Source organism: Schistocerca cancellata, chromosome 1, assembly GCF_023864275.1.
Source record: "Schistocerca cancellata isolate TAMUIC-IGC-003103 chromosome 1, iqSchCanc2.1, whole genome shotgun sequence".
NCBI lineage: Eukaryota > Metazoa > Arthropoda > Insecta > Orthoptera > Acrididae > Schistocerca > Schistocerca cancellata.
Window position 1 is genome coordinate 838051678 of NC_064626.1, and position 22781 is coordinate 838074458.

At 42.8% G+C, this 22781-nt stretch overlaps 1 protein-coding gene across 1 annotated transcript in view; it reads right to left on the reverse strand.

Annotated features, from left to right (window-relative positions):
* LOC126106857 (transmembrane protein 132E) overlaps window positions 1-22781 on the reverse strand; it is a 264511-nt gene that overhangs the window by 229408 nt on the left and 12322 nt on the right. The window contains exon 3 of the mRNA XM_049913292.1: window positions 16423-16824. Coding sequence (XP_049769249.1) covers window positions 16423-16824 — 402 coding nt within the window. The remainder of the gene's footprint in view (window positions 1-16422; window positions 16825-22781) is intronic.

Below are 22781 nucleotides of genomic sequence, written 5' to 3' on the forward strand. Positions count from 1 at the left end.
ATCTCAGTGTATTTACACTAGAATTTTTAATGTGTTCTGATTACTGCATTGAGTATCTGGCATGTGTGAGACAAACGAAAATAGTGCTCTATCCCACTTCATCCTCTACATCAAAATTGGTGCCTACACGTACCTCCGAATGTGCTTTCTGATGGGTACACTAGATCAGTCAGTCCACTGTCGCATGCGTCCTACTGTTACGGTACTGCTATGATGAAATAGTCGTCATCTGTTATGATATTGGTTAGTCTGCGCAAGATTTTTAGAAGCGCCGCTCTCTGATAGATTGTGTCACCTCGTGACACCTACAATATTTTTAAACGGAGAAAAGTAAGATTGAGGTTTAACGTGACATCGATCAATAAGTCACTGTAGATGGCGCTCAAGCTTTAATTGGGGGAAGGGAATAGGTCGGCCCTTACAATTCAATCGTCTTGGCTTTCCTCTAAGTGATTTAGGGAAAACATGGAAACTTAAATTTGGATGGCGGGGCGGGAATTTAAATTGCCGTCCTTCCTACGGAGACCCATGCCTTCCCAACACTGTTAGTAATTGATAAAATCATTATATAAATCATCGATCACTGTATCATTATTTAAGTAATTTTCCGTTTTGATCCTCTTTTTATTTTTTGTATAACGTAACACGATTTGGCTTAGGCTAAAAAACAATCACATTAAAACAACCTTTTTTGAAAAAGAGAGAAAAAATTGTTCCGTTAATTTGTAAAGAAAATGTTTGATTAAAGAAAATATCTTTTACGTTCATTAAAACCCACGGCCAAATTTTCTTAGTGCGCTATGGCCAGAAATATCATGCATATTCCAACGTGAAGACATCCGTCTTACTCAAGATGGATAAAAAAATTATCTTTCTTTAATGTTACGCGATAAGCAAATTTAATATAATATTCAAACAATTATTTTTCTCTGTGAGGTTCCTACGTGCAATGGCAGCGTACACAATTAAAATAATTCCTTTCAATAAACTGTACCTCTGCCCTAAAATGAAATGGAAATTATTATTAGACGCCGTTTTACATTTACTGCTGGTATTAAATCCTTTCAATACTTTCAGAATTAAATAGCTATGAAGAAATTTTTATCAATTTTAACAGCAATGGCGTCGCTTCAACAATGCAATTAGAAAGGCCAGGAAAACATTTAATTGTTACGTAATTAATTAAATAAAGGGGACAGGGAAAGTACTTTCTTGCTACTAACAGAAACAGATACTTTATTAAATACTGACATACTGGGTGATTAAAAAGTCAGTATAAATTTGAAAACTTAATAAACCACAGAATAATGTAGATAGAGAGGTAAAAACTGACACACATACTTAGAATGACATGGGGTTTTTTTAAAACAAAAAAACCGCCCCATATTGCCAGACGCGTGAAAGATCTCTTGCGCGCGTCGTTTGGTGATGATCGTAGCAATGGCGTCGCTTCAACAATGCAATTAGAAAGGCCAGGAAAACATTTAATTGTTACGTAATTAATTAAATAAAGGGGACAGGGAAAGTACTTTCTTGCTACTAACAGAAACAGATACTTTATTAAATACTGGCATACTGGGTGATTAAAAAGTCAGTATAAATTTGAAAACTTAATAAACCACAGAATAATGTAGATAGAGAGGTAAAAACTGACACACATACTTAGAATGACATGGGGTTTTTTTAAAACAAAAAAACCGCCCCATATTGCCAGACGCGTGAAAGATCTCTTGCGCGCGTCGTTTGGTGATGATCGTGTGCTCAGCTGCCACTTTCGTCATGCTTGGCCTCCCAGGTCCCCAGAACTCAGTCCGTGCGATTATTGGCTTTGGGTTTACCTGAAGTCGCAAGTGTATCGTGATCGACCGACATCTCTAGGGATGCTGAAAGACAACATCCGACGCCAATGCCTCACCATAACTCCGGGCATGCTTTACAATGCTGTTCACAACATTATTCCTCGACTAAAGCTATTGGTGAGGAATGATGGTGGACATATTGAGCATCTCCTGTACAGAACATCATCTTTGCTTTGTCGTAATTTGTTATGCTAATTATTGCTATTCTGTCGGACATTTTTTGAACGTTTTTATTTTTCGGTTTTAATAAAACCCCATATCATTCCAAGCATGTGTGTCAATTTGTACCTCTCTATCTACATTGTTCCGTGATTTATTCAGTTTTCAAATTTATACTGACTTTTTGATCACGCAGTATATAATTAGCAGAAATTCTAAATACACTACATATAGTAGAAATAATTGTTTACAGAACTTAATCTAAATGCGACATCAAAACGAACACGGCACAGAAGACAAAGAAGAAGACAAAAGAACACAATGAAATCTTTTCTTATATACTACGATACAGAGATAATAGCAGTTACAATTCTCTGAGCATCGTTAAAGTGATTTACATTACTTTTTTCAAGAAGCGATGCTATAGTGAGTATCGAGTTGTGAAGATGCGCCGAGTGATTAAGTTCACGAGCATGTTGAATGACGTCTCTTCATTCACAGATGAAAGCTACAGCAGCGAACGAAAGATGGTGATCGGTAATGAACAGAGAGTTTCCTGTATCTATGGGACTCGACAGCAAAGGACTAATACATCCTAGTCAGACCAATGTTCCCTGTATGTCGGAGCTACGTGACTTCGAACGTGGGTAGATTGTTAGTGCTCGTGTGGTGGGTGCTCATGCTACGGAATTAGCCAAAGTGCTTGGTGTTCCAAGAGGCAACATATCGAAGATTTATGCCGCATACACGGAAAGCGGAAAAACATCATTCGCTAAGTGACAACACATAGGAAAGTATGTGCTGAGCGATCGTGATGGACGATCAATGGATTATGGCGAAAAATAAGATGATAGCTACAAAAGACACTACAGAACTGAATGTCGCTCTCGTGCACCCTTACAGCATCAAAATAACACGAAGGGAGCTCAAGCAGCAGGGAATTGCAGGAAGACAAGCAGTAGAAACTCTAGCTGCGGGCGGTCGGTCATTATCTAGCTGAAATGTAAATGGCCACTGGAACTGGGTGTAACACGAAATCCTGTGCTATCGGGCAACGATAGAAAGTCATTCTGTAAGATGAGTCTTGTTTCAGAGTGTTTGCACCCTCTTCCCGAGTTTAAGTGCCAGGAGTGAAACATGGCGGGGGTTGATGATGATTTGGTCAGCAATATCGTGGTATTCCAAAGGCCCTATTGTTACACTGCAACGTCGCTGTACCGTCAAGGATTATGTGAACATTTTGGCTGATCAGGTCCATCCCATGGTACAATAGTTGTTCCAAGACGACATGCAGTTCGTTTCATCTAGGATTGGTATTATCAGCATAAGGATGCATTGTCACGTCTCCCCCCCCCCCTCCGCCCCACCCCTGGCCACTGTAGTCACCAGATCTCAGTATTATTGAACCTTTGTGGTTTACTTCGGGGAGAATGTGTGATTGCTATCCACCTCCATTACTGTTTCCCTAACATGCCACTATTTTGCAAGAAGAATGGTATTGATTCTCTTAATAACCATACATTATCTGCATTTGTCCATTCCCAGACGATTCGAAGCTGTTTGACAATAGTTTTCCTACACTGTATTAGGCATCGTTGTGTGTTGTGTTCGCGGTGTTTCCATGTTCTTGTCCACGTTTTTCGTTTGTTATTTAAAAAATGACGATGCACCACGAAGGAATTATTCGAGTGGAACAGAAACGTGCATGTACAGACAAACAAATGAGAACAATTTCAGAAAACTTGGATAATTTATTCCAGAGTAAGAGCTTCACAAATTGAGTAAATCAGTAAGAAGTTGGCACACCTTTGGCCCTTACGCAAGCAGATGTTCGGACTGCCACTGATTGACAGAATTGTTAGATGTCCTCCTGAGGGATATCTTGCCGAATTCTGTCCAACTGATGCGTTATATCGTCAAAATCCCGAACTAGTTTGAGGGCCATGCTCATAATGATCCAACCGTTCTTAATTGGAAAGAGGTCCGGCGGCCTTGCCGGCCAAGGTAGGGTTTGGCAAGCAGGAAGACAAGCAGTAGAAACTCTAGCTGCGGGCGGTCGGTTATTATCTTGCTGAAATGTAAGCCGAGGATGGCTTGCCATGCACGGCAACAATACATGGTGCAGAGTGTCGTCGTACCACTGTGCTGTAAGACTGCCGGGGATCACAACCAAAGGGGTCCTATTGTCAAATGGATTGGCGCCCCAGAACGTTACTCCTCGATGTCAGGCCGTATGTTGGGCAACAAATACGTTGGTATTTCACACTGCCCGGGGTTTCTCCACCCACGTCTCGTTGGTCATCATAGCTCAGTTCGAAGCGGAATTCATCACTGGACACAATTCTACTCCAGTCAGTGCGATTCGAGGCCAAAGAAGTCCAACAACTTTATCCACCAATGCCAAGCCGAATAACTGCTAGCAAAATGGCCAGAGGTGGACCAACGTGGTATTGACTTACTCAGTATGTGGTTCAAATGGTTCAAATGGCTCTGAGCACTATGGGACTTAACTGCTGTGGTCATCAGTTCCCTAGAACTTAGAACTACTTAAACCCAACTAACCTAAGGACATCACACACATCCATGCCCGCGGCAGGATTCGAACCTGCGACCGTAGTGGTGCTCAGTATTTGAAGCTCATAAATAAGTCACCCAATTTTTCTGAAATTTTAATAATGAGTTTGTCTGTACATGTACATCACACCTATTGATTTCCGTTCCACTCGCATAATTCCTTCGCGATACGTCGGTTTCTTTTTTTTTCACTATATTTCAAATGAAGAATAAAGTGAGCTCAGAAAATATCCTTGAAAAACCTCCTAAATTTCGTCAGTGGAGTTCAAGTTCACCCTAACCTAACATTAGCAAAATTTAAATGGTAGGAAATCAATGAGTGAAAATGGTAAAAGAACAATAATGCGCGTATGAACAACGAATGAGAAATATGAGGCTTTCCATATTTAATTTTCGCGTTTAATACCAGACGCATGACGTGCACATCCATATGCACACATATACGGTTTTGTGTGTATGAAAGGTCAAATGGCCACATGTGTCTGACGCTTGCGTTGCGTGATATCCATTACAATGAGGTACTGGGAGTTAACAGATTTTGTTCTCTTCATAGTGCACGTCAGGCAGAACGCGATCGGAAATTACAGGCGCACGCTGTGTTCACTGGGAAAATTGGTTACCAAAATTCCTTCCACTCATTACGTAGTATTTAGTTACAAAGGTCCATCATCAAGAATTTTTATTATCGTTTCAGTAACATTTTCGACAATGTTTATGCTTAGCTCAACATTCCCTACGTCTTTTTTAACACGTATTTATTAGGTTGCTTCATGTCTGTTTTTCGATACAAACATTGCAACTGACTTGAAACTACCTTCCAGATTAGTTAGAGACTTGGGAGGAGTAAACAGGTGACAATGAAGTATAATGCAGAGCACCGCCTGTACAACGGGAGTTCCTGCTCGATGGATGTGCTTAGCAGATTGCGTTACTGTCCCTATTGGCGCAAAGTGTGTAAATTACCTGCTACAGAAAGAATCTGCGACAACTCACTCTCTATTGCTTGTGCTTTTGTCACACAGGTTTCGCAGGGTCGGCAAGATTACGGTCGAATTTGGCATGGTTAACTGAAGGGGTGACCAGATGCTCTTCCTGTCGCCACTCCGTAGCCACCCCCCCGCCCCCCCCCCCCTGCCCTCAGGACGGTATCATTGTCCCACAGCTGCCTGAGTTTAGTATAAACATGAATTGGTGCGAACGTGTTTAATATTTCTGCGAGTCGTGTAACCGAGGCGGGATGTGGAGACCAGCCCAGATTTCACATAAGAGGTTGTGGAAAACCGCCTAAAAACCACATCCCGGCTGGCCGGCACACCGGCCCTCGCCGTCAGTTCGCCAGGCAGAATCGATCCGGGAACGGCGCGCCTACCCGAGTCCATGAAATAGCACATTAGCGATCTCGGCTAACCTAGTGGGAGCTGCGAAAACTCACTGTATTTACGAGTGTATGTGCACCTCTTGAACGCCTGAAAATATTTCTACCAAACTGGGCGCACATATCATTTACAACGTTGAAAAATTTGAAGTAACATTAAGACCCTCCTCAGCACCATTACAGCTGAGGGAGAGGTAAAAAAGAGGTGTTAAAAAAGCGTAACCCAAGGCCGGCTGAAGGAATATCAACTACATTTGGTATATACATCACTCATTGTACCAAAATTTTGTTAGTTAGCTCTCTTGTCTGCCTGTCTGTTAAGCACAAATTTTGTAACTGATTTTAAACCTACTTGCCGATGAGCTAGAGACTTGAAACTTTCAAGATAGCTCAGAACTGGACGACAGTGCCACATTAACCTGCTTCTTTGTGTGGTGTGTGGAGGAGAGTAGTTTATTTACCACTGTTGTCTCTTCATGAGCTAAAGATTTGAAACTTACAACGTATCTCGTAGTTGGATGATAATGCATTATTAATTCTCATTCCTGTCTGGTGTGTAGCGAAGAGTACTTTGCTGCCACTGCCATTTCCCTCTTTCGGGTACCAATCGCCAATGGTTCGTGGTAAGAACGGTTGTTGGTAAGTTCTTAGTCCTTGAAAACAGCCATAAGTCGCACCTAGTATTTTCATTTACCGGTTTCGCTCGTCAAATGAACTAGAGCACCATCAGAATATACAGTTGAAAGTTTGCTGAAAGGATTAAAGATTGCGTTTAAAGTTGTCTGACAGCTCTAAAGATTAAACTGGTTCCACTATAGCACTTAAAGTTACGTTTAAAGTGCAGTAGTAAATGATAACATGGACAGCGCCAAAGATGAATGCCTGCTCTTGCTAAAAAGGTTGTTGGGCAAGCCTACATGTGAGCTCAAACCTCTCTTTAACTTCACAGATAGGAGGAATCAATATGTTGGTTGATTCAGATGAAAAGAAGCTGAAATAAACTTGAAACTTACCAAATGTCTCTGTTGCAATATCATCAAGATGTTTTAAATCGACTGAAAATTTTCACACATACAAGACTAAAAAGCAGAAAATAATTATTTAAATAAAAGTAAGGTTTAATTTAACACTTTTTAAATCTAAGTAAAAGGTATATAATTTCAACTAGCTCCATTCACAGATTCACCCAACACAGATAGTTCTGATAATTGATGATTATGAATTTTTAATAGCTATGAAATAACTTGTAAGATTTAAGCGCAGGTTGGATGCAACACATAATTAAGGCATGAATAGCTCACCTCCTAACTAATATCTGTTGCATGCGCCCCACGTTTCCCATTATAAACCTCACAAGCGTTCTCATAGCTACTAAAAATAATCAAAAATTTTTCAGAACTATCTGTGTGGGCTTAGTAATCTGTGTGGTGCTAGGAGAAATTATTTTATACTTTTTAGTCTGGTTTAAAAACTTGTAGTACTAAAAATTTGTTTTTATTTAAATATTTATTCTTTCTGCGTCTGACGTAATCCGTTTCACATAGAATGTATCTGTTTCGCTAACTTGACCTTCGGCAATCATTACAGCGTTAGGACTCATCTGGACAAAATGTAAGAATGTATATCATAACTTCTCAGTTTCATTCCCTTACTCGCTACGGACGCAGTAGCTGGCATCTAGCATTCGTTGTATATGGGCTTTGTCCAATTTGGAACCGATTGTTTGCTCTTTCTCTGATCCACCTAAAGTGGTTTGGGACTGAAGGCTCCTTAAGTGCTGTGACTCTACCATGACGACAGAGTTTTCACAGCAATACTTGCGAAAAGTCCTGGCAGCAACAAACACCATCCAGAGGAGTGCTGTTAGCGGGTGGTGAGAAACGATCAGCCAAATGCTTACATTATGCTCCTGACTGAAAATACGCAGTGTATGAATACTGTTCAGGAGATGGCAGCCACCCTCTCAGTAGGAGAAAAGTCATGGACACTCTGGAGCGGAAGTGATGTCTAAGAGTTTAACATTACTTGATAATCAGTGATCAAAAATTTTATTTTTATAACCCACAACTATTAGAAATAATGCTCCTATACACGGGGCTTATCCGCGTTGAAAACCATTCGTTTCTATGGAAACTTGAAGTCCGATGTCTTTGTGTGACTTTTGACGAACTGACTTTGTTCTGTTGATCTACCTCCCTTTGCTGAAATTATCGTGAGTGCGAGTAGTTGTTAGGAGGAGGTGTACAGAATATTAGTGGTGTACGTTTCCGAGTCGAGTGGTCGAACCTCGTAATCTTAGTGACTGCACTAAGAGAGCTACAGGGCATTAAATCTGTAATATTCGGAGCAAAGCATCACATAGTTTGTCTCGCGAGCCACAGAACGCGTGCGTTCCGGCCACGACCTCTCCGACTACGAAACAAAGGACGTTTCAACATCATAGGAGATTTCGGATATCAATTCCTGTGCAGATTTTCTATTACCGATGCTCTCACTGTGCTGTCATTTTACGCGTACACACAGCAGTGGGGCACGAATATATGATTGAAAAACGTAATTTTCGATTACTAATACTATTGTGCGTCTTCTTCATTTTTCTATCTCATATTTAAGATTTTCCATAGCGTTCAAGTAACGTAATTAACATAAAACTTCTGCCAGCAACCAACATCAGTTTTGAAGGGCAGTACTTCCTCACCAAAACTATAAAATTGCGGAAAATAGCGTTTACTAATAGCACATTAGTGGACAGCTTCAGGAATGAAGTACTTCACTTCCTCGTTTGAAAAACTCGTATCACCTCTAGCAAATCCAAACTCCGATAATGGGTCTGAAAACATGCATCCCTGTAATGTGTCCGCAACTGCTACGGTCGCAGGTTCGAATCCTGCCTCGGGCATGGATGTGTGTGATGTCCTTAGGTTAGTTAGGTTTAAGTAGTTCTAAGTTCCAGGGGACTGATGACCACAGCTGTTAAGTCCCATAGTGCTCAGGGCCATTTGAACCATTTGAGCCTGTAATGCGTCGCAGAAAGAACAATGACGTTGATATTAGGTGGTGAGTGAGAACTAGTTATTAGTAATAGTTCGCGAGCATGGTGTGGACGCTGGCACGCGAGATAAGAAGATGCAAAGTATATTTCTGTGACCCTGAACGAGTACTACTTCCTGCGTCACTGTTGTCAGGGATGGTCCCACGGTCATGAAACTTCGGTTACTGAATGTTTGGCCTTCACGTTGGTTGCATACGAGAACTGCACGACTGATATGCGACGTAGTTACGTTTTGGATTCTTTACGTACTGCAGTGTTTCATTTGATTTGGATAACCAGAAGACATGTCTGAAGGTGCAACTGCATAATCGATCACCTGAATTAATTACCAGCAAGGAAACTGCTGAATGAACTATCTAATAACAGTACAGGAGAGCAGATTCTTTTGGAATATGTAGGGGGACGCGGAAACACAGTGAATATTTCGTGTTCGGGATGCAGTCTGTTGGTGAGAGTAATATTAACTCCTCACAGGCTGCGTTGACGTCATAACATGGCTGATGGTTGTTAGTGTTAGCTATGCCACTATGGTAGTTGAAATGCATAGCAAAAGGCTTCAAAATTTTTACAGGTATGAGTTCTTTATTTGACGTTATGAAGTATATTTGACATTAATGTAGCACTGTAAGCCTGGTTTGTACAGAATTTACGAAGATTTTAGGTGATATATCTGTATTTTTTATTGGCTACCAAATATTCATTCACCGAATTGGCAAAGTTATGTTATACAGAGGGTTTCACAGTGGTGAAGTTTATGGACAAAGAAAAGTTTCACAGTCTTGTCGACAAACGTCTACGGCTGACAGATCACTCCATGGGAAACAATTTTTGTTTCACACAAATTTTCGCACGCGGTTCCCAGCGATGGCATACTACCTACCCTCGTAAATTTAAGAGTAATTTTTATAAAGAACATCATAAGAGTGATTGTCACTAAACGGAGAGAGATATTTTAGAAGCAAATCGGGAACTGTAATTGGCTGGGTGGACCTCGTGTCACACAGGGCAGATAACTGGATGATAGGCAACGCACATTGCAACGCACTCCACAGAGTGCCTATGCCTATGGCATCATATTCTGGTGTAATTCATCGTTGAGTAGAAAAGTATTCATTGCCAAAAAATGTGTAATCAGAATAATTGCTGGAGCCCACCCACGCTCATCCTGCAGACATCTATTTAAGGATCTAGGGATCCTCACAGTAACCTCACAGTATACAGGGTGAGTCACCTAACGTTACCGCTGGATATATTTCGTAAACCACATAAAATACTGACGAATCGATTCCACGGACCGAACGTGCGGAGAGGGGCTAGTGTAATTGGTTAATACAAAACATAAAAAAATGCACGGAAGTATGTTTTTTAACACAAACCTACGTTTTTTTAAATGGAACCCCGTTAGTTTTGTTAGCACATCTGAACATATAAACAAATACGTAATCAGTGCCGTTTGTTGCATTGTAAAATGTTAATTACATCCGGAGATATTGTAACCTAAAGTTGACGCATGAGTACCACTCCTCCGCTGTTCGATCGTGTGCAACGTAGGGATCCAAAGGGAACGGTGATGGACCTTAGGTACAGAAGAGACTGGAACAGCACATTACGTCCACATGCTAACACCTATTTATTGGTCTTTTTCACTGACGCACATGTACATTGCCATGAGGGGTGAGGTACAAGTACACACGTGGTTTCCGTTTTCAATTACGGAGTGGAATAGATTGTGTCCCGACATGTCAGGCCAATAAATGTTCAATGTGGTGGCCATCATTTGCTGCACACAATTGCAATCTCTGGCGTAATGAATGTCGTACACGCCGCAGTACATCTGGTGTAATGTCGCCGCAGGCTGCCACAATACGTTGTTTCATATCCTCTGGGGTTGTAGGCACATCACGGTACACATTCTTCTCTAACGTACCCCACAGAAAGAAGTCCAGAGGTGTAAGATCAGGAGAACGGGCTGGCCAATTTATGCGTCCTCCACGTCCCATGAAACGCCCGTCGAACGTAGGTTTGTGTTAAAAAACATACTTCCGTGCATTTTTTTATGGTTTGTATTACCCAATTACACTAGCCGCTCCCCTCCCGTTCGGTCTGTGTAATCGATTCGTCAGTATTTGATGTGGTTTACGAAATATATCCAGCGGTAATGTTAGGTGACTCACCCTGTATATATTCACTTATGAAATTTGTTGTTAATAATCCAACCCAGTTCAAAAGTAATAGCAGTGTGCATAGCTATAACACCAGGAGAAAGGATGATCTTCACTATGCAGGGTTAAATCTGACTTTGGCACAGAAAGGGGTAAATTATGTTACCACAAAAGTCTTTGGTCACCTACCAAACAGCATCAAAAGCCTGACAGATAGCCAACCAACTTTTAAAAATAAATTAAAAGAATTTCTAGATGACAACTCCTTCTACTCATTGGCTGAATTTTTAGATATAAATTAAGGGAGGCGAAAAAAAAACAACTTAAACATTAGTGTCACGCAATATTTTGTGTAATGTAATATCTTGTACAAACATATTTTAGTAACCTGACACGTTCCACATCATTACGAAGTGTCGTATTCATGATCTATGGAACAAGTATTAATCTTTTACTGATTGGCGACTCCATGGAGTGTCCTGTGCACCACGACCAGATAATGGATAAACTTGGACGGAGTGACAGCATTGGTCGTATTTTTTTTATTATTATTATTAACCGCAAAATCGATTTTCGGTCATTTAGTAACCATCCTCAGTGCTGTAATATACAATTTAAATTGGTAGGCACTGGTGTCAACAAGCTTAGAGCGATCACATAATTATGTGAAGCTTGTTGACACCAGTGCCTACCAATTTAAATTGTGTATTACAGCACTGAGGATGGTCACTAAGTGACCGAAAATCGATTTTGCGGTTAATAAAACAAAAAAATCCGACCAATGCTGTCTCTCCGTCCAAGTATAAGTATTAATCTAATCTAATCTAATCTTACCGCCTCTCACGGACATAACCAGACACGTGGCGTCGCTGGTAAGTGTCAGCGTCGTTCCCTACTTCTTGATTTATCACCCTTAGATGTTTGTCTCATGGACTCTGAGCCACCCTCTAGTTAGCAGGGGTTTATGAATGAGGACTGGGAGGTTACGTAAAGCATTTGGATCTAAAGGCCTATCGACGTCTGTAGAAGCAACTGTAGAGCAAAGAAAATCCCAAAGCAGTCAAAAAAATAAAAATAAAAAAACTACTGGCATCAGTTGTTCAGACATCGAGGAGCTGCAAGACCACACTGATGAAGATGGAGTCAGAAAGCATTCTCATCCAGCAAGTCGCAGTACAGAATGCGTAATTTGTGGGGCAATATCTTCCTATAATGTTTGCAGGTAGTGTGGAACTATGTACAGTCTACGCAGTGCAAAATCTGGGACAACGAAGAATGTTCTGGCTCTTATGCAGATCAGAACGTTTGCGATTTTTCTCTCTGAGAAAACTCTTAATTGAATTTTGTGGATTCCCATCCCTACTCCATTACCTCCCCTCCCCTCCCCCCCCACACACACACATTTTTCTTTCAGTTTTCTGCAAATTACATGGAACTTTAAGTCTAAATGAAATAAATTTCTAAATTGATTTAAAAGAATAGTTTTCCAATAAGTCTAGGTTAAAACTATCTTGGATAAATATCCTATGCGTTATTCATTTAAAATGAAATATAACGCAATAACCAACTTCTTTCTTACATGTTAAAGGATTGAGTAGTATACCGCTGTATACACTCTGTCAGTAGCTTTCCACATGACACAACGGCATGTACGCTATTAGACCTGGATGGCAGGAAGTTTGAAGATACCAACTACACTCCTGGAAATTGAAATAAGAACACTGTGAATTCATTGTCCCAGGAAGGGGAAACTTTATTGACACATTCCTGGGGTCAGATACATCACATGATCACACTGACAGAACCACAGGCACATAGACACAGGCAACAGAGCATGCACAATGTCGACACTAGTACAGTGTATATCCACCTTTCGCAGCAATGCAGGCTGCTATTCTCCCATGGAGACGATCGTAGAGATGCTGGATGTAGTCCTGTGGAACGGCTTGCCATGCCATTTCCACCTGGTGCCTCAGTTGGACCAGCGTTCGTGCTGGACGTGCAGACCGCGTGAGACGACGCTTCATCCAGTCCCAAACATGCTCAATGGGGGACAGGTCCGGAGATACTGCTGGCCAGGGTAGTTGACTTACACCTTCTAGAGCACGTTGGGTGGCACAGGATACATGCGGACGTGCATTGTCCTGTTGGAACAGCAAGTTCCCTTGCCGGTCTAGGAATGGTAGAACGATGGGTTCGATGACGGTTTGGATGTACCGTGCACTGTTCAGTGTCCCCTAGACGATCACCAGTGGTGTACGGCCAGTGTAGGAGATCGCTCCCCACACCATGATGCCGGGTGTTAGCCCTGTGTGCCTCGGTCGTATGCAGTCCTGATTGTGGCGCTCACCTGCACGGCGCCAAACGCGCATACGACCATCATTGGCACCAAGGCAGAAGCGACTCTCATCGCTGAAGACGACAGTCTCCATTCGTCCCTCCATTCACGCCTGTCGCGACATCACTGGAGGCGGGCTGCACGATGTTGGGGCGTGAGCGGAAGACGGCCTAACGGTGTGCGGGACCGTAGCCCAGCTTCATGGAGACGGTTGCGAATGGTCCTCGCCGATACCCCAGGAGCAACAGTGTCCCTAATTTGCTGGGAAGTGGCGGTGCGGTCCCCTACGGCACTGCGTAGGATCCTACGGTCTTGGCGTGCATCCGTGCGTCGCTGCGGTCCGGTCCCAGGTCGACAGGCACGTACACCTTCCGCCGACCACTGGCGACAACATCGATGTACTGTGGAGACCTCACGCCCCACGTGTTGAGCAATTCGGCGGTACGTCCACCCTCGCTCGAAGTCCGTCAACTGCACATACGGTTCACGTCCACGCTGTCGCGGCATGCTACCAGTGTTAAAGACTGCGATGGAGCTCCGTATGCCACGGCAAACTGGCTGACACTGACGGCGGCGGTGCACAAATGCTGCGCAGCTAGCGCCATTCGACGGCCACCACCGCGGTTCCTGGTGTGTCCGCTGTGCCGTGCGTGTGATCATTGCTTGTACAGCCCTCTCGCAGTGTCCGGAGCAAGTATGGTGGGTCTGACACACCGGTGTCAATGTGTTCTTTTCTCCATTTCCAGGAGTGTATATTCTACCTGGAGGGTTTCAGAAGAGGGCTGCGCAAAAACAAAAAGAAATACAGAAAAATGACACATATCAATGGCTAACCCAATTCTTCCAATTTCGATAGTAACACGCACTGTGACATAGTTACAGAGAGCATGCATGTCGAAACATATAGACAAATCATAACCTCCCCACTGGCGCTTGGATTAGTTCACGCCTGTTGATAGACAAGCCAATGAAACAGATTTCCAAAGTGGGATGCTAACGTTGACCATTCCCTGTGGTTGGGGGTTGGTGGAGGGAGGAGGAGGGGAGCAGCAGCAGTGATTTCAGTGAACTGTATAAATGCGAAGACTTCCGCGGCCAGAGCCAGTCGTCATAAAACTTTTCTGGGTGTGGTACCGCGTCATATTGTATAAAACCAACGTTTCGGCCACGGTTGCAGCGGTCTTCTTCTGGGTCTGCTGGAGCGTTCTAGCTATGCGGTGCCTCTTATATTTTGTTATTACTATTCACTGCGCATGTCATTACGTCATAATTTTAAAAAGATAGTTCATTTCATTGGTCACTTAAGGAAGAAGAAGAGGGAACTTTATTTTAGTTGCATGCACGTGACCTTCCGCCCGCCCATATTTACGTGTGAGTTAAAACGTCGGAGAGATACTGCACGCACTAATGCGTGTCGTTGCTCCCTATTTTCTTTGTTGTTTTTCAGCAATCGTCTTAAACCGTGGAGATACTTACGAATAACCCCACATGACGCTGCCGTATAACTGAAACTGTGCTGTACCGAAAGAACAGTTCGGTAGTTTTGGCACAGTATACAAATGACGTAGTAAACAGTAGGATTGTCAGTAGTATTGGTAACTTGGTAACATTAAGAGAGAAACAAACACAAAAACACAAATCACTGTGTAAGAGACAAACTGGGGCTTCTTTTTTTTTGTTTTTTTTTTTTTTTTTTGTTTTGGTGGACATAATTAGAACTGGACATCATTCAGTGTTAGTCCATTATGTATATTTATTAAAAATTTGTTAAAAAGTCTCATTCTGGAAACATCCCCCAGGCTGTGGCTAAGCCATGTCTCCGCTATATCCTTTCTTCCAGGAGTGCTAGTTCTGCAAGGTTCGCAGGAGAGCTTGTGTAAAGTTTGAAAGGTAGGAGACGAAATACTGGCAGAAGTAAAGCTGTGAGTACCGGGCGTGAGTCGTGCTTCGGTAGCTCAGATGGTAGAGCACTTGCCCGCGAAAGGCAAAGGTCCCGAGTTCGAGTCTCGGTCGGGCACACAGTTTTAATCTGCCAGGAAGTTTCATATCAGCGCACACTCCGCTGCAGAGTGAAAATCTCATTCTAAAAATTTGTTGATAGCGCAACATCTGTACTTTTATGTAACTAAGGCAATTACTTTTGATGCAAGTATAGTTTACTTGGGCAAATATAAAATATATAAGTAATTATTGTTGCTACAATGTAGCAACTATTGAAGCAAATATTGAATAGAACGTTCTTCATCATCCCAAAGGCAAGAGTTTCTTGTTATTGTTAATAAAATGCGAAAATTGTTTATGAATAACAAAAAACATGTTTTATAAAAGTTCGATGAAGTATTGAAGCGATATTTGTTATACACATATTTTTGTTTTTGTGTTTTCTTTTATTTTTTTTACTTTGTTTAACCTATTTGAGGAAATTGCATTTCCTACAGGTCTATGATAAATCTATATTGTTTTCTTTATTTTTACTACAACGTTCCTCTGCTTCACGTTACGGATCAAGAATTTTCGCATAACATATGAATTAAACATTGGAAATTTCAATTTTGCTCTCAATATTGCTTATTTTTAAGTAACCATAAAGAACAAAAATGTGCTGCTGGTTACCCAGCGATTTATACCTCGTCACTCAGTTTCTAGACAGCTCATCACGTCCGGTTTCTAGGGGGATCTGGTAAAACACTTATCGCACTTGTAGAGAAAGCGATCGTTATGACGTAACGCCTGAGAGTTAAGGAAAACATCTAACGTACAGCTACCACGGATACGACCTTAACTGGCCAAAGCTACAAGGCAAACTACCGTAACCTACGTTATTTTTTGTAGTCTTTGGTTGCAACTCTACATATAACTCTTCTATGCGTAGAGTGAGTGAGTGAGTAGAGGCTGTGACGCACCTGCGCGAGGCAGACGCCGTCCTCGCCGTCGGGCGAGCAGGCGGCGGTGAGCGGCGGGCGGTCCCCAAGAGCGGCGTGCAGCACGATGCAGACCCTCTGGCGCGGGTGGCGGCGGCCGCCGAGCGCCGCGACGCCGGGCCCCATGTCGGCGGCGGCGGCGGTGCCGGTGCCCGCGTGGAACAGCACGCGCAGCTGCGGCTGGTCGCGCGGCAGCTGCGGCCGCACGATGTGCGCGCTCACGTCCAGGCGGCGCGGCGCCGCCCCCGCAGCCGCCGCCGCCACGGCCGCCGCCGCCGCCCCCGCCGCCGCCGCCGCGTCCAGGAGGCTGCCGTTGTGCTGCAGCGTCGGCAGCGGCGGCTGCGGCAGGTCCAGGGGGTCCGGAACCACGTAGCGCGCCGGCACCTGCCACACAACAACACACAATACGTCTTAACCTCACCAACCCAAAGCTCGCTTTTTTACTTTATTCCCTTTTATTTCTGTTTTTGACCGAGTGTACATTCAAATCCGTATGCCGGACAGGGACTCGAACTCTGAGCTTTCGCTAGTAAATCTAGTAGGGTCGGTCTTCCCGCTCGAATAGCTCATTCAGTAGAGCCTTTTCCCGCGAAAGGGAAAAAGTTCAGATGTAGTTTCTGGTCCAGAACACAGCTTTCATCCGCTATGAAGTTTTAAACAGCACCGCTCCATTGCAGAGTGGAAATCCTCTCAGAAAGATAGTAGATTAATAACTTGCAACAAAATATCGACCCTAGAGCCGGCCCTTGTGGCCGAGCGGTTCTAGGCACTTCAGGCCGCTGCTGCTATGGTCGCAGGTTCGAATCCTGCCTCGGGCCTGGATGTGTGTGATGTCCTTAGGTTAGTTATGTTTAAGTAGTTCTAAGTCTAGGGCACTGATGACCTCAGATGTTAAGTCCCATAGTGCTTACAGCCATTTGAACCAATTTTTTGTCGACTCTAGAATATACTGGTTGGTCATAATTAAAAAGCAGCTACTCACAGAGGTCCCGTGTGGGTTGCAATTATTGTATTGTATCGAAACTTGGTAGATTTTCTAATGCGTTAATGCATGACTGATTTGCTCTGGAAAAAAATTAGTTCCAATTGCGGCATCAGGTGCACATTTGACGCTGTGAATACAAAAACGACACACACCCAAATGTTTTCATATGTAATGGATTAGGAACGGGACGTCGGCAGAAAAGGTCAGACAAGTGAGAAAGGCGTAATGAAGTTATTATCAACTGCCACTGACACAGTCTATTCAGTATGGTCACCGGAGACGTCGACGAGGTACAACGCCGGATTTGGATCTGGTGGCCAAAATTTGAACAACTTTTTTTCCAGTGTAAATCGGTTTCGCATTAACGCATTTGAAAATCTCCCAAATTTCACTGCCGTATGATAATTACAGCCCACATTGGACCTCTCTGAGTAGCAGCGCTTTATTCATAAGTACCCCGTAGACATCTCCGTTGCATCTGCTATGTATTATAAAATCCACGAAATTTAAATGTATACCGTAATGCACATGTACTACGTCACTCAGTAGATCCGACGAATGCTCGGACTTTCCTCAAGAGAGTCTCTGTGTGTGTGAAATCTTATGAGACTTAGCTGCTAAGGTCATCAGTCCCTAAGCTTATACACTACTTAACCTAAATTATCCCAAGGACAAACACACACACCCATGCCCGAGGGAGGACTCGAACCTCCGCCGAGACCAGCCGCACAGTCCATGACTGCAGCGTCTGAGACCGCTCGGCTAATCCCGCGCGGCAAGAGAGTGTCTATTGCTTGTTCTACGTTCAACATAATATAACGACGTACAGGCTCTGTACATTTCGTGTACCGATTTTTGTGCAATCTTTGGCTGTCACAGTGCCTCAGTACGTATCAGCACGAGTGGCTACAAGCAACGTAACTTCCTTTACAACCAACTCGTCTGTGGTATAAGCGGTAGTCACATGAAAACGGAACATCCGTCACAACGGGACCATGTAATGATTCCATTCAAAAGTATCTCCAAGCACTTCAAGCCTTTTACCACACTGGGAGACAAGGTCAATTCCCGTTCAGCAGTAAGTGGCCGGCCACAACCGCACCCACTCTTGCAGTTCCTCGTTCGACTCAAACCGACATTCACTCATGTCTTTCTTCAGGTCGCAAAAGACGTGGAAATCACAGCGTTAAATATTAGGGCTACGGAATGATGCTGCAGTGTTTACCAAACATATTGCTGAAGCCTAGTGTAGCCGTCAACCGACTGGCAGTCTGTGGGCAGATGATATAGTGTAACAGAATGATTCCGTCCGACAGCATTCCTGGGCGTTTTGACTTCATGGCGCAGCTTCTGCAAAGTGTGTTCATAACGCTACGCACTGATTGTGGTTCCATGCTCGAGCATCTCGGCGAGCAGAGTTCCAAAAAAAATTCAAATGGCTCCATGCACAATGGGACTTAACATTTGAGGTCATCAGTCCCCTAGTCTTAGAACTACTTAAACCTAACTAACCTAAGGACATCACACACAGCCATGCCCGAGGCAGGATTCGAACGTGCGCCACCGTAGCAGCAGCAAGGTTCCGGACTGAAGCGCCTTGCATCGCTCGGAGCAGAGTTCCCCTGCTGTTGAAGAAGGAAGTCATCATCACCTTACGGGAACTTGTATACTCTGCTTTGGATTTCTTTGGCAGGGGAGATGTGGGATATTTCCACCGCTGGCTTTTCCGTTTTCCCTCGCGCTCGAAATCTCAGCGACCTGAAAGAAGACAGGCGTGGATGCAGCTTTCAGTCGGAAGGGAAAGTGTAAAAGTTGGCGTAGTTGTGGAGCCATCAGTAGCCGACCGCGTGTTACGAAACGAGAATTGATCGTCTCGTCTCCCAGTGGCATAAATGTCTTAACGCGTGTGTTGATTACTTTTGAATTGAATCATTTCATGGTCCCGTTGTGGGAGCTGTTCGGTTTTCATTTAAATGCCTCTCAAACATATTGTTAACTGAATCGCATATGTTGACATTGCGTCTTGACACTCACCAGTGTACACGTAAGTAATTTTCCGTAATGTCTTAATCTTCCGCAATTTACGCTGTTCTTTTGTTGCTTTTATGCTCAAATGTTTGTTGCATGCCTAGGCAAAATGAATACGCTAGTCGTTCTGAAACACTTTTGATGTACATATAAATGATAGTAAGTTTTAATTACATGGTCTACAATTTGTTTTGTCTAATGAATCGAAAATTCTTATAGTTTTAACATAGCAATGCCGGTATTATTCTAAATCTGAATACTTTTGATGGATATTTATTATGTTTTAGATATCACTTGTCAGTGCTGCTACAGCTGAAGAAGACCCTTAGTGAACGATAATGCTTATTTAAAATTCTGATTACAGCATAGATGGGACAATGGTTGTAACTCTTAACGCACTGTAGTAGAGATCATAAGAATGAATAATTTACGAGAGAGTGAGTACAATCGACAAAGGGCAATAAATTGCCTAGCCCATACGTTCAATAACTACAATTATGCTGTATCTCAGAGGAAAACTAAGATTATGTTTTTAAATGTAAAAAACTTGCACGTTACACCATAGTGCTCAATGATCATGTTTTAATTAAAGTTGCCCATTTTAACCTATTAGATCACCTACAAGCTTGAAACTGACGGACAGCATGAATCAAATACATATCTGGTGATGTGTGGTGCAGTTCAGACGACTAATCAAAAATGTGCGGATAGGAACAAAAATAACATTTTATAAAGTAGTGGTTGCACATAAGGCAGAGAGTCGTGGAGGTATCAAAAACATGACGAAAGGCGTGCACAGTCCATAGAAATGAAATTTATGTGACGGACGAAAGGTTGCAATCTGAGATGTCAGACACGGTACAAAAACGATACGAGTTGGAAATTTACGTAGTTAATGAATGAATAATGTAAAAGAGTACAGTGGCTGTAACATATCGATACCAGGATTAACAAAGCAAACACTGAAGTACAAACCACATAGGAAACGAGACCCCAGAGGTCAATGGAAGAGACGCTAGAGTGTGATAGGAACAGGTTAGGGACTTAATTCTTGAATAAAAAAGAAGAAGGAGGAGGAGGAGGAGGAGAGTAGTGCTGGCACTGCACTTCGTAGCAAATAACGTTCTCCAGCCATTCGCCAAACCCAGACCCATTCGTCGGCATGCCACAGGGTGCAGAGTGATTCGTCACTCTAAATCACTCGTTTCCTGTCATCCAGTGCATAGCGTCGCTCTTCACACCTTCCCCAGCGTCGTTTAGAACTGACTATAAAAATGTGAGACCAATGAGAAACTGTTCAAGTAGTGTTGCCCACTCTTTTTAACGTTTTATGCAAAGTAATTGTGCTAGATGAACTATTGGAAACATATTGTTAAGTCACGACTGATTACTTCATAACGCAGCGCTGCTCAGTCGCTCCTGGAGTATCTCGTGTTTTACGACCCCTGTTAGCACATATCGACAAAATTAACACCGCACTAGAGGCATATCTGGCGAAAAGACCATGAAGATCAAATTAGAGAGATTCGAGCCCACGCGGTGGCATACCAGTAATCGTTCTTCCCGCGAATCATTTGCGACGTGAACAGGAAGGGGAGGGGGCTGGGGGAAGTACCGTCCGCCACACACCTTAGGGTGGCTGGTGGAATATGGATGTAGATGATGATGATAGTTCGAGAAGAATTGACACTAGAAGACCTGAGTAGAAGGATGGCCTCTGGAATAGACGACATCCCATCAGAATTATTCAGAGAAACTTGGGAGAGCTGGCCATGACAAACTTACTCCTCCTGGTGTACAAGATGCGTGACACAACCCATGAGAAGTAAGTAATAATTCCAGTTCCCATAAGACACTTTATGATCGCAAAACCTGAAACGAGTTATTTACAGGAAAACAGAAAAACTGGTAGAAGCCGACCTCAGGGAAGATGAGTTTTGGTTTAGGAAGAATGCTGGAACACGTGAAGTAATAATGACAGTACGACCTATTATAGAAGAAAATTTCAAGAAACTACATTTAGAGCATTTGAAAGCTTTTTGCAATGTTGATTGGTCTATACTCTTCAGATTCTGAACAAGAGTCGCTGATAAAGTTAAAGGAGCGGAAAGTTATCTATGATTTGTAAAGAAACGAGACTGCAGTTATAAAAATTGACATTAGCAAAACTAAAACTTGGGTAATGGAGTGTAATTGAAGTAAATCTGGCAGTACTGAGAGAACTGGACTAAGAAATGAGGAACTACAGGTAGTAAAAAAATGGTTCTAATAGCTCTGAGCACTATGTGACTTAACATCTGTGGTCATCAGTCCCCTAAAACTTAGAACTACTTAAACCTAACTAACATAAGTACAGGACACACGTCAATACCCCAAGCAGGATTCGAACCTGCGACCGTAGCGGTCGCGCGGTTTCAGACTGAAGCGCCTACAACCGCTCGGCCACTGCGGCCGGCTACTGGTAGTAGACGAGTCTTCCTATTTGAGCAATAAGATAACTGATGCTGACCGAAAGAGAGAGAATGTACAATGAAACCTGGCTATAGCAATAAAATAAGTTCTGGAAAAGAGGAACTTGTTAACATTAAACAAATTTAAACATCAGGCTTGTACGGAAGTGGAACTTGGACTATAGGCAGTTTAGACAAGAAGAAAATAGAAAATTTTGAAATATGGCGCTACGAAAGAATGGAGATGAATACAATAAGCAGGTTCAAATAGATGTAAGTTGTGATAGTTATGCAGAGATGGAAATATTTGCACATGATAGACTAGCATGGAGAGCTGCATCAAACCAGTCTTTCGAATGAAAACCACAGCTACAAGCAACTGATTTGCTACAAAGCAGTATTGTGTGAGTGATCTCTCGACATAGTTCTAAGACGAATACTTTTCTAACACCCATCTTTCATCTGATTCACTATGTATAATGTTCAGCACGTCCTTATTCTCTATCCCAATACAGTAATCGCGATCTGCATTGAAATATGCTATATTTCTAAGTTCCGCTTTGCTTCTAAGTTGCTGTGACATTTTTTCCTCATTTATGCACTTACGAGCCCATTAGTTTGCAGAACCGAAAGAAGACGAAGGAACGGAGATGTATACCATAAGGAGGATAACTGCTTTTGATTTACTATCACTATAAAAAGTGCATCATACATGACGATACACCTGCCACCACTCTGCTGCGGTAAAGCCGTTAGTAAATACGCAAACAACGTTATCTTTTAACAAATGCTAAAAGGTTCTGTTCGAAATTGGCATATTCACTCTTTTTCAGTAAATCTAACTTGCTTGGGTTCTTTTGTTAGAATGTTTACGACGC